Here is a 12,961-nt window from a genome sequence, read left to right as displayed (position 1 = left end):
GATTTGTAAAGGTGCGAAGAAGAATTGCTAACACTTCTCAGCTCCATTACATTAACCTGGAAGGCATTCTACCCAAGAAATGAATCCAATATTAAATTGCCTGTTTTATGAGTTTTCCTTTAATAATTTTTCTATTCTTTACTGTGTTTTCATAGCTTCAGTATTTTCTATCTCTATTTTCTGAGATTAATAAGGCAACTTCATTTCATGAATGCCGCTTATTAAATTTTCTTTATTTGTGAGGGATAGAGGAAAAGATGGGGAGATGTATTTGTGATTGTCTCTGCTTTCTCTTGTATTCCTCTCCTAGTTTTTGGTCAAAGCCTGGGTGATTAGGCAAAGATTCACAAAAAGATCGCATTCTTTTATTTGCAAGGACAATGCTATTGATATATCATCAAATAAATCACAAAGCCTCAAAACAAATTAATAAAGGAAACTAAAATCAAAGGGAGATGTATCTACATGCTGAGGCATTTAGAGAAGATTCTGAAGGTCTCTGGAGTAGAAGCAGGGGAGCAAATGACTAGGTGAGTAGCCAGAGTGAGGGTTATAGAAGGGGTTTGAAGCAGAAGCCAGGGCTCTGCCGTTATTTAGGCAGGAGATCATAAAGGGCTCAAGCAAGACAGTAGCAGGGAGATGGAAACAAGAGGCAAAGTTAAGAGTTGTTCCGAAGGTAAAAAGCAGCATGAGTTGGTAACTAACTGGCTGTGAAAGCAATTTGTTGTTGTTGTTGTTGTTAAGGCGACTCATAGCGACCCTATGAAGGAGAGTCCTCGATGCTTGGGTGCCTTTCATCCTCTCTCCAGGTTCACAGGGTTTCCGGAGGCAAGCTATTATGGAAGTGGATGCCACTCCTCCTTCCAAGCTTATTTTAATTAGGGAGCTCCACCCCACTCTCTGTCCACATTGGGTAGGCAATCATTAACGCAAATAACAACAGATTAAAAACAAAACAAAACTCGAACTAGCTTTGACTTCTGAGGAATCCCTGCCACCCTGTGCCTATCAGGGCAGAGCTGTGATCGGCTGAGTTTTCAGTGGCTGAATTTTAGGAAGTGGATACCAGGCTTTTCTTCGAAGACGCCTCAAATCTCCACTTAGCAGTTGAGTGAGTTAATCCTTTCTATAAACCAGGGAATCAAACAACGAAACAAAAACCAAACCAACCCAGCTGCAGACAAGTCAGTTCCTACTTACAGCAAAGTTACACAGCAAGACTGTGCTCTACCTCAAAGTTGGCTTTTTTAAAAAAAAAAATTATTATATTTGTGTGTGTGTGTGTGTGTGTGTGTGTGTGTGTGTGTACAGTCAAATAGAATCTGACTGGTACAGGAGGAGATTGCCCCTCTTTCTCCAGCAGAGCATCTGATGGATTCAAAACATGTACCTCTGGGATTGCAGTGCAGCTTCTTGTCACTAGGTCACCAGAGCTCCCTTAAAGTTGGCTTTTTTTAAAGCCATTAGTTAGCTACCTCTCCAGCTACCTTAACTACAGACACATGGTCTTGCAAATCAGCATCAGCTGTGGGACTAGGATAAGTAAAAGGGTGTTTCCCATACAGAGTAGCAAGATTTGCGGTGAGAAAGACTTGAAGCAAGCCTTGAGGCAAGCAAGGCTTGTGGTGGCAAGACCCTGGGGAGGGGAGAGACCCTGGTGGTGGAGAGACTGGCACTGCTGTGGAGAAACTGTGGCAAGGTGTGACCTGAGGCTTCTTGCGTTTGTGCTGGCCATAGCTAGATTTTGTTGTTCTAGCCTTTGAAGATGGAAGGAAAGCTGTTTGCTGTATTGAAACCGGAGCATGGACTAACTGAGGAGCTGTGCCTTGGAACTGTTGGGCTAAAACTTAGATTTATTTCGGGTGATACTGTGATACTCTTTGCCTCCCTCACTCTCCAACCTCCATCCCCAATAAACCCCATTGTTGGTACCATAACTGTGAGTCTGTGAGTCAACAAAAACGAACCTCTTGCTGCCGCTGGGGATCCACAGTACTCTGGAGCTGGGCTATGGGCTTTATCTGCTTTCTGCTCTGGGACCATGCAAGGTTGTGCTATATCCTTACTCCCTCTGGCCCTTTGACAGATGCTTCCGGCCCTGTGCCCTTATGTTCTGTTTCCACCTCTTTAAACAACAGTTTTCAATGGCTTGTCTTTTGGGGAGTAAATCACCAGGCCTTTCCTCTGAGGTACCTCTATGTAGACTTGAACCTCCAACCTTTTGGCTACCAGGTGACTGTGTTAATAATTTATATAACTCAAGGACTCCAACCATGATAACTACTACTTTATGAGTACTAATAGGCTGGAGCATATAAGATCTTGAGGGTGGCACAGGACAGGGCAAGGTTCCAATCTGTTGTTCATAAGGTCGCTATGATTCACAGCTGACTTGATGGCACCTAACAATTACAACAACAAAAATAATGTTTTAGATAATGTGATAGAGCTATTTCTGCATTATCACACTGAGTTCTTGCAACTGTATAAGGAGTATTATCATCATGTTTTACAGATGAGGAAACTAAGGCCCCGTATGTAAGGTTAAATAAATAGCTCAAGGTCCTACAGCAATTAAGAGGTAGACTCTAGCTTGTCTGACTCCAAGCTCTGGCAGCTAGCCATTATGTGACCAGGTATGAGGACCCAAGGATGATTTCCAGTCTTCCCTCGGGATGTTTTGGGTGTGATGGTGTCACCATGTGAGGTGCAGAGTACAGGAGGAAAAGCAGGTTTGGAAAGAAGATGAAGTATAACCTCACACTCAAAAGTAATGTTTAAAATCAGGTAGGGCTAGTAAATGACCCATTGCTAAGAGACTGCCCTATAACTAACATGATACAATGAGGTACTAGAAATACAAAAGAAAAAGTATGACACACAGACCTATATTCCTTTAAAACACTCTATTGACCTTTTATTTTGCAGATGACTGTAATTATCCACGATGACACAGAATAAATCCTCCACAGTTACAAACCAAGGTGTCATCCCCATAGCATCTACTCACTCCAGCCCACAGCCCTGAAGTTCATTTCCACTTTTGGGAACCCTCCATTGGGTTTCCAAGGCTGTCACTATTTATGGCGGGAGATAGCCATCTTTTTCTTGAAGAACAGCAGGTAGATTTGAACCAGTGATTTTACGGTTAACAGCCCAACACTTAATGCCCTACACTATCATGACTCCTTCCCCAGAACCTAATAGGTGACTAAAATTTCTTTGGTTAGTACTATGTCCACGCCTGCTTTTACTGTCTCCACTATTTGCTGAGTTCAATCTACCCTTTCCTGTCCAAATCTGATGCTTTTAACACCCAAACAAAACCCAAATAAACACACACACACACACACACACACACACACACACACACACACACGGAGAGAGAGCTTAAATAGAAAATAAAGACTTGAAAAGTGGATATATGTTTTCAGTTTACATGCTATGGTGTTGGCCATTTTGTGCCAACGAGTTAGAAGCAACTCATAGTTGATTCTTTAGAAGGTTTTCAGAGGCTGAAAATCTCACAAGAGGAGATTGTTCATCTTTTTCCCTTGCAGCAGCTGCTAGGTTCGAACAGCGTGCCATTGGGTTGGCAGCACAACTCCTTGCCCACTAGACCACCAGAGTTCCCTCACATGCAAAAATCAGTTATAATGTTAAATGCCAGATAAATATTTAAGAACTATTTGCTCTCATTTAAAATACTACTGCGTTTTGCAGACTTTGGTTTTGAAATCACAGTGCTTGTACCTACCATCTTGATCCATGTTAAAACATTCCAAAGATGACAGTTAACCTTTTGAAGATACTATTAAGCATATAGGTTCACAAATTCCACCCCAAAGAAGTAAACAGTGTAAAAGGAATCTTATCAATGACAAGGAGAGCAGCTTAGTTTGACATATCAAAGATAAGCTTTACCATCTCACCCACCATCTGAACACTTTCAGGCATGAAAACATTTTCTCTACCTCTGGGGAAATTTAATTGTACTGATCTTGGCAGCAAACCCACAACAACGTATTTTATTTACAAAACCTTGCATTCCCAAGGGAAGATGTTCTGTGAAGATTACAGACAAGAACATATGGCTGGGTCCTCATTCCCTGACTGCTCGTGACAGAATCCTCTCCTGGGGCTGGCTCTGCTGCTGGAACTCCAGCAGGGGCGTGGGTCAATTGGAGAAGTCTCACAGGGCGCCACTCTGACTGTACATCTGATGGGGATTGAACTACATCCCCCTAAAAGTTACATGCTATTGGTAAGAAACTGCACCGCAATTCCAAAGGCATGCAGTTCAAATCCACCAGCTGCTCTGTGGGAGAAGGATGGACAATGTCTTTTTGTTCAATTTACTGTCTCAAAATCCTCTGGAGGGTGAGCTGTAGGTCAGTTCACAACAAAAACTACATCTAAATCCCTCTCCCAGTAATAGATTGGGAATCTATTTGGAAACAGGATTTCCTTTTGTTAGGTTAATGAGAACATCAAGTGGACTTTAATCTGAAAGGTGTCATAGAAAGAGCAGAGGGTCACAGAGAGCAAAGGAGATGATGCCTGAAGTCAAAGGCAGATGAATCTATGAGCACAGGACTGCCAAGGGCTGCCAGCAGCTACTATAAACTAGAGTCAAAGATGAGCCTTCCACTAGAGCCGACACCTTGAATTCAGACTGCTAACCTCCAGAACCATGAGACAATAAACTTGTGCGTGATCTTTAAAAGCACTCATTTGTGGTATTTGTGTTAGAGAAGCTCAAAGTAATAAAGACATCATATTGAAAAGCTTCTCCCTCCAGCCTCCTAACACCAAGTGCTGACAACTCCCTGCATCCTTTCCAAGTAAAATTGGAATTTTCACCTGTTCGAGATTGGTGTGTGTTTTTTTCCCCCCTGCTGGCATACTGCACTATGTGTTGGGCTGTTAACAAATAGAAAGGCTGGTTGCCAGCTACTCTGTGAGAGAAATATGCAGAAGTCTGCTTCTGTAAAGATTACAGTCTAGGAAGCGATGAGCCACCACCACCTTGAGGAGGAACATACTTCATTAGGTTTAAAAAGAAATAATGGTCGTAGAAGAGCCCTGGCTGGCACAGCAGTGAACTGTTCAGTCCAGACTCACCGGCCACCCCTCAGGAGAACGATGTGGTCGTCAGCTTCTGTAAAGATTACAGCCTAGGAAAAACTATGGGGCAGTTCTACTGTGTCTCACGGGCTCACTGTGACTTGGAATCAAGTCAAAGGAAACAGGTAGTAATGGCAGTGCTGTTTGGTACCATGGAGTCGACTACAACTCACAGTGACTCTATGAACAACAGCCCTAAACCCTGCTCTATCCTGTGCCATCCTTACGATATGATTTCTGATAACATCAAGACCACTGCTACAGTCACTGTGTCAACCCACCTTGTGGAGAGGCTTCCTCTCCTCCAATGACTTTCCACCTTTCCCACGATGATGTCTTTTTCCAAGGACTAACGCCCCATAACAACATGCCCAAGTTGTCTGAGATGCTGTTTCACCACTCCTGCCTCTAAAGGACATTCTGGTTGCACCTTCTCCAAGATATACTGGTGTGTTCTTTTGGCAGTCCATGGGATATTCTGTACTCTCCTCCAAGACTACAGATCAAAGACATCAATTCTTCTTCTGCCATCCGTATTCACTGTCCAACAGATGCACAGAAAGGGGTTGAAAATACCCTGGTCTGGATCAGGTGCACCTTAAGTCTTTAAGCTGACATTTTTGCTATTCAGCATTTTGGAGAGATCCCTGACAGCCGATTTGCCAATGCAACATGTCTTTTGACAGTAGCCAAAAAATTCAGTACAAATATCATATTTACTTTCAGCCTTTCTGCTCTGATTGTTGTTGTTGTTATGTGCCATTGAGTCACTTGCGACTCATAGCGACCCTATGTACAAAAGCCCTAAACCCTGCTCTATCCTGTGCCAATCACACTGCCTCGGACACACCCATCCCGATCACCCCAGTCACTAAATCAATCCACCTCATAGAGGGTCTTTCCCTCTTGCGCCGTCCCTCCACACTCCCCAGCAGGATGTCCCTCTCCAAGGACCTGTCCCTTCTTACAACATGTCCAAAGTGTGTCAGACGAAGCCCCAGAATCCTTGCCTCCTAGGAGCAGCCTGGTTTAACCCTCTCCAGGATGAATCTGTTTTCTTGGCAGTCCATGGTATAGTCAATACTCTTCTCCAGCACCACAGCTCAAAGGCATCAATTCTCCTTCTATCCTTCCTAGTCATTGTCCAACTCTCTGATGCATAACAAGTGATCTCAAAGACCATGGTCTGTATCAGATGCACCTTAGTCTCCAGAGTGACACCATTGCTCTTCAGTACTTTGGAGAGGTCCTTAACAGCAGACTTTCCCATCTGCTCTGATTAGGTCTCCCTTTTTTCTCTTGGTCTCATCTCCCTTGCATCATATTTTCTTCTCCATCTCCATACCCCCAGCTCCATGTTTCGTCTTCTCCCCTGTCTTTCCACAGACAAACACATACATAGGTGTACATACACCTTAATAACTTATGCACTGAACACTAACACAAATACAATTCAAAATATTCTATGATGAGCAGAGTAGCAATCAACAACTAAAACGTAATGCATTGGGCAAATATGTTGCCAAAGACTTCTTTAAGGTGTTAAGGAGCAAGGATGTCACTTCAAGAACTAAGGTGTACCCAAACCAATTCATAGTATTTTCAATTGTTTGAAAGTTGGACAATGAATAAGTAAGACTGAAAAAGAATCTATGCCTCCAAATTGTAGTGTTGGTGAAGATTATTGACTATACCATGGACAGCCAAAGAACAAACAAATTTATCTTGGAAGTACAACAGCCAGACTGTTCCTCAGAAGCAAGACCGGTGAGACATCACTTCCAGTACTTCGGGCATATTATAAGGGACCATTCCTTGGGAAAGGATACTGGCTTGCAAATGTACAGAGTCAGAGAAAGAGGAAAACCTTCAAAGAGGTGGAATGGCACAATGACTACAACAATGGGCTTACACACAGCATGGACTACGAGGATGGCAGAGGACTGGGCAGAGTTTCATATATGTTGAATATACAGAATACAGTCAACATAATATCCGGGACAGGGTCTAATAGTGGAAGCCAACTGGTGGGTACCTAACTACATGACATGAGAATGGCACAGGACGGGGTGTTGTTGTTTTTTTTCTTTTTTCTTTTTCAACTTGATGGCATGTAACAACCACAAAAGCAATGATGAATTCAGATACCCTTCCACCTCTGATGTTTACTCACCTAGGATCATCTCCAAACTGGTGGATTCTTCAGCCAGGCTCGCTGGTGGAGCGGGTAAAATATCATCATCAAAGCTGATAAGATCAATGTCCCCTGGGGGCTTGGATGGCAGAACTGGAACTGGGGGAGTGGCTGGGGTTCCTTCTCCCAGAGACCTGAATGCTTTGGCTTGTGATGCCACTGAGAGTCGGGGCGGGGCAGCCACTGGCTTCAGAGGACAGGCAGGGTTTTCTGATGAAACTGATATCTTCGGCAACAAAGGCCTTGGTGCAGGAGTTGGGACTTTCTTCCCACCATCAGGGCCCTTGGCCCGGGGTCCTCCTCCTGAGATCTCATGATTAATGCTCCGGATAAGGCCAGGATTTGGTTTCTTTGGCAATTCAGGTTTGGTTACTGGGATGCTGCCTGCTTCTTGAGGTGGAGGGTGTGGAACAAGCCCTTCCTGGGAGGATCCCTTGCATCTGTTTTCTGTCCACAAGTCCCATTCCCCAGAAGCTCTGTTAGCAGCTGGCTTGGGAGCCACCAGGGGTTTCCCTGAGGAAACAGTGGGCCGTGGTGGGGCTGTGCGTGGAACAATTTCTGGTTTCCTGGGCAGCCCTGAGGTTTCTGTGTTTGTCTGACCCTCAAATGTTTTGACTCTGGAGACAATACTATTTTGGTTTCGTTCTGTGTTCATAATGCTCATCACCGTCAGACAGTCCAAGCTGTTGGTACTGTCCAACAGAGGCTGAGGCTGGCTGGGGGATGGCTTCTCTTCTGTGACTGTGGCACTAATTTTCTGGTGACCTTGCTCTTTAATCTGAGTATTTCTGGCGACTGGTCTGAGGTTGCCTTTTGATCTTGGCCTTGGCACTGGACATCTTGAAGCACTGGGGATCTCTGGACAATTCTGTCCCTCAGAAGTATCAAAGACTATCAAAGGCGCCACATTTGAGGGAAGATCACTGGCTGAGCCCGCTGGGGAAGGCTGAAGAGGTGACTGCAGTGCTGGGGAGATAGAAAGGACAAGAAGTTGTAGTGTTGTAGAAGAGAAAAACAAACAACAAAAAGCCCAAACAAAACAGGAGGTAACACTGTATCTCCTTAATATATCATATAGAAGAAAAAGATACTGACTTCAATCACTAGTAAAAAGTTAAGACTCTAGAACCTCTGAGGAAATACTTTTATTCAGCTTCCTACAGGAATATTCTTTATATTCGTGGATATAACAAACATTCATTATAAAATATTTAAACCCCTGTAAGTCTCTCAGTCTCACCAGATTATCATTTCTCTTTGGCTGTCAAAATTTCAACATCTCTTGCTTTACTTTCCCAAAGCAACTCACTGTCACCTCTGTTGCTCTACCACAAAGACTTTTTTTAAAGCCAAGTAAGACAATCACCCTTACATAACATGCTAACCAATTCCTGTTGCTAAACAGAACATTCTTTTTGGGAACACAGGGCCTCGGCAGTCACATCCACCATGAGTTAAAGTGATGATCTGTTTATGTTAGGAACTTGAGTGAGTCCATGAGATGGGGTGGTGACTTGGGAGAAAAATCTAAGACAATAATCATGACATACTCAAATAAAGAACGTGAGCAGCGAGCACACAGACGGTGAAGCCGAGCTCAATGAATTATGTACAAATTGCAAATTATTTTAAAGGTTGGAATCCTACTGATTACATCCCTAGAAGTACGTTAGCATCAGGAAGGACATATTACTTGCATTACTTTGAGGCAGATGGTTGTCTATTTCTTCTGAAAAGTCAGTCTGAGTGGCCGAGGTGATAGTGTGCCTTGGAGGGGCAGCAGCATTATTATTATTCGTCGTGTTAACTTGAACTTGGTTGATTTCCTTTATGACTTGTTCATAAGAAGGCGGGAGCTGCAAAATAAGGAATGGAGATTTCAGAAAACTCTGGGCAAATAGCCAAAGTGCTAATAAGTCTCATTGTTCTTAACTCTGAACTTCATTTTAAAAATGAAATGTAAATGAAACACAATTTAAAAAAAGTAAAGAGACAATGTGATTTGTATTCACCTCAGCAGGAACCAGCTCACTGGGCCTCCACGGGCTGGTGGAGGAAGGTGGGGGAAAGCCCAGGCCTGGAGGAGGGGCTCCCGGGAACCACGAGGTCGGTCTCAGGGGCTCAGCTGCCACGATGGTGATTTCAGGGCGCCTGCAGACAGAGGTGTCAGTGAGGGGCTGCAGGCCAGAAAGAAGCTATTGTCTATCTGCAAAAACAACCCATCTGCAAAGTTATGTAAGAACCGCCACATTCATGGGACTCACTGGCCCTGCTTAGGGTGGTGCGAACACTACACACAAACGGGGCAAATGGTAACCATCCTCTAAGTTACAGATGGATCTTGCATCCATTCAGCCTTGTTGATAAGGATAAGGACAAACTAGTCATAATTAGACTCATGATGATCCTAGGTGTGCAGAGGACAGTCTGTTCTATGGGGTTTTCAAGGCTGTGACCTTTCTGAAGGAGTCTGCTAGGCTTTGCTTCCAAGATGCCTTTGGGTGGGTCTGAAGCATCAGCTCTGCAGTTATAAATCACACACTTAACCATCTGTACCACACAGGGGCTCCTAAGACTAATTTCAGAATGCAAGTCAAGTCATTGCTGTGAAGTTGAGGCCAACTCACAGCTGACTCTTCAGGGGGTTTTCAGAGCCTATAAATCACATGGAAAGGGACTGTCTATCTTTCTTCTGTGGAGCAGCCACTGGTGGATTCAAACTTCTAGAGAAGCATGACCTCTGAGTCAGCCGTGCAATGCTCTAGGATTACACAACTAGAGGTCGCCAGCAAAGACTACTTCATTGCTGTGTACCACTGAGTTGGATTCATAGCTAACCCTCAGCAGAGTTTTAGAGGTAGTAAATCTCACAGAAGCTAATTGTCCACCCTGTAGAGCGGCTGGTAGATTTGAACCATGTGCCTTTAGGTTGGCAGTGCAACTCCTTACCACAAAGCCACAAGTGTGCCAAAGACTACTTAAGACTACCATACTCTCTCCTCTTTCGAGGATTCTGTTATCTGACCCACAGCACAAACACAAACATATCCTAGAATATAAAAATGCACTGGTCAAAGGGAATTGTTTAGTTTTCTGTGATTTTACTTGGAAATGAAAATGACCATAGGAAAAGAATATTTTCTTCAGCCTCACTTCAAAGTTATCTGTATGTGATTAGCATTTGCATGTCTGCCTTCCTGGTCAGTTTTATATATGACTGGATGATTTATTTTAATACCAAGGAGTAGTAGTGATTTAGAGGTGTTTTCCTAAAGTATTAGGGAGCTCTGGTGGCCTAGTGATAAGGAGCTGCATTGTTTCCCAAAGGAATGGGGTTTGAATCCACTATCTGCTCCATGGGAGAAAGATGAGCAATTTATTGTTGTTGTGTATTGTAGTAGAGTCAGAATCAACCCACAGCTGACTCTCCAGTAAGTTTTGAGAGGCAGTTAATTGCACAGGAGGAGACTGCCCATCCTTCTCCCAGTGAGCAATTTACTCCCAAGCAATTTACTGCTTCTCCAAACTCACTGGAGGTTCAGCCATGAGTCGGTTCTGAGTCTACAGTACGCAACAACAACCTCTTATTATCTTAACTTAATGCTAAATATTTGTTTACATTTTACCTTCAATCTGATTTCCTAAAAAAAACCCCCAAACAACTAAAACCAAAAACCAAACCAAAACAACACAAAACAACAACAACAAAAACAAAAACAAAAAACCAAACAACAAACTAACTATGTGACCCTGAGCAAATCAATCATTCTCTCCAAGTCTCAGTCTTTCTGGTTTTTTGTTAGGTGCTTTACACAAACTCATCATTAAGAAAGCCTAATGAGAACAGCATGATTGTTGCTGCTATTATGTCATGCACCAAATGGGCTCCAATTTACAGTGACCCTCTGAATGACAGAATTATACATGGCTCTGTCCTGTGCTAACCTCACCGTCCTACTGTGCATGAGCCCGTGGTTGCAGCCATTGTATCAATTCATCTTGCTAAAGGTGTTTGTCCTTTTTGCTAAGTCTCTATCAAACGTGATGTCTTTCTCTAAGGACTGGCCCCTTCTGATAATATGTCCACAGGATGCATGTGTTGATAAGGCAGAATACATAACATATGGCTTATGAAAAAGAACCATTTATTTAACTTGATATGTGATGGCATAGCTATATTTCAATCATTAATAGAATATATGCTCTCTCTTATAACCACTACCATACCTCCTATCTCGATGAAGTTCATTTTGAATCGAAGTTCTTGAAGCTGTAGAAGGAAAAATAAAATTAGCATACTTCAAATTAGTGCATTCAATGTAGGCTTAAATTTTTATTAAGGATGCCGTGGAAAAAAGGTAGCATACCCTTGATAAGATATACAATATAAGGATTTCAGTATCAATAAGTAGAAAAGGAAATAAAGGTGATCTTTTTATTATGGTAAAAAATTATAGTTAAAAATTAAATTGCATATGAAAATAGAGATTTCAAAACTCCCCGAAGCACATTCTATGGTTCTGAAAAGAATTTGAAGAAAGAAGATAGCTACTGAATATAAACTGCATAGTAAGAGAGCATTAAGACAATGACATGAGATGACAATGGACAGGGAAAAAATTTAAGTACCTATTCTAGCCGTGTGACTATACTTTAGTCATATTCGTTTATAGCTACTACCAAGAGGATGGAGGTAATAAAATTTTCACCTATTATTTTCTAACTTTGTTGGAATTTTATAATCTTTATTTTACTACTTAAAGAGACCATAATAATAAACACAAAAAGTTCAAGTTACTGTCACAAACATGGTTATAAAATATAGCATTATACATATAAGTATTGACTTTTACCTCAAAGTTCAAATTTTAAAAGTTAGGTGGTTTAAATTTTTCCTATATTTTATTTTCGAAGTACAATAATTCTTACTCAGATGACCTGGAAAATATATGGGATCAATTTCTGTGTAACAGAGGACATTATCCTTGCTTCTAAGGAGCACATTTCTAAAGATTCCTTCATAAAAAAAGAACCAACAACCTTTATATATTGAACTGTAAAGATCCGTGCACAAAAGGGAATTTGTCTTGACCATAAAGCATCTCTATCAGTTGCCTTCTTATTTCTCCAATACTCTAAATTTCCCATTTGAAATGATCAGAGGTATGAATTATTTCTTCTTCCTCCTACAAGGTTTCTGATCTCTGAACTGAGAGGCTGTCAACGACGGTGCAGGAGACAGAGGGTAGAAAGGGAGATGACATTTACGCTGGGGTTGGTATTATGACAGTTGAACCTATGTTGGGTTGGTAGTGCAGATCTTTCACCTCAGAAACCATTATCTGAGCTAGACGTCGAGTTGGAGGATGCTCTGGATTTGTGTCATCAACTGGTTTCAGAGATGATTTCATTTTTATCAAGAGCTAAATCAAGTTGAGGGGTGTTCTATCTACCAGTATGAAAGAAGACAGGGAGACCAGTGCTCTGTGGGTGTGTTTGATTTGTGAGAACGGCATCATTCGTCAGATTGTGCTGCCACCAAACCGCCACCATCGCTAAAGCCAGAATCAGCAGACAGCGCTTTTAGAAGACATCACGTGAGCGTCACAAACATACCTCTTCCACGGGGCATTTTTGCAG

The 12,961-nt window shown here is 42.4% G+C and overlaps 1 protein-coding gene across 3 annotated transcripts in view; it reads right to left on the bottom strand.

The window, feature by feature from the left end:
• SH3D19 (SH3 domain containing 19) overlaps positions 1-7,985 on the bottom strand; it is an 80,534-nt gene extending 72,549 nt beyond the window's left edge. For all 3 annotated transcript variants that reach the window (XM_006884478.1, XM_006884479.1, XM_006884480.1), the window contains exon 1: positions 7,301-7,985. In XM_006884478.1, the coding sequence (XP_006884540.1) occupies positions 7,301-7,985 (685 nt within the window). The remainder of the gene's footprint in view (positions 1-7,300) is intronic.
• Positions 7,986-12,961: the final 4,976 nt, after the last annotated feature.

Source organism: Elephantulus edwardii, unplaced genomic scaffold (genome assembly GCF_000299155.1).
Source record: "Elephantulus edwardii isolate Elephantulus edwardi_28Jun2011 unplaced genomic scaffold, EleEdw1.0 scaffold00034, whole genome shotgun sequence".
In the NCBI taxonomy this organism is placed as follows: Eukaryota; Metazoa; Chordata; class Mammalia; order Macroscelidea; family Macroscelididae; genus Elephantulus; species Elephantulus edwardii.
Note: the sequence above shows the minus strand (reverse complement) of the source record. Positions and strands in the feature narration are given on the sequence as shown.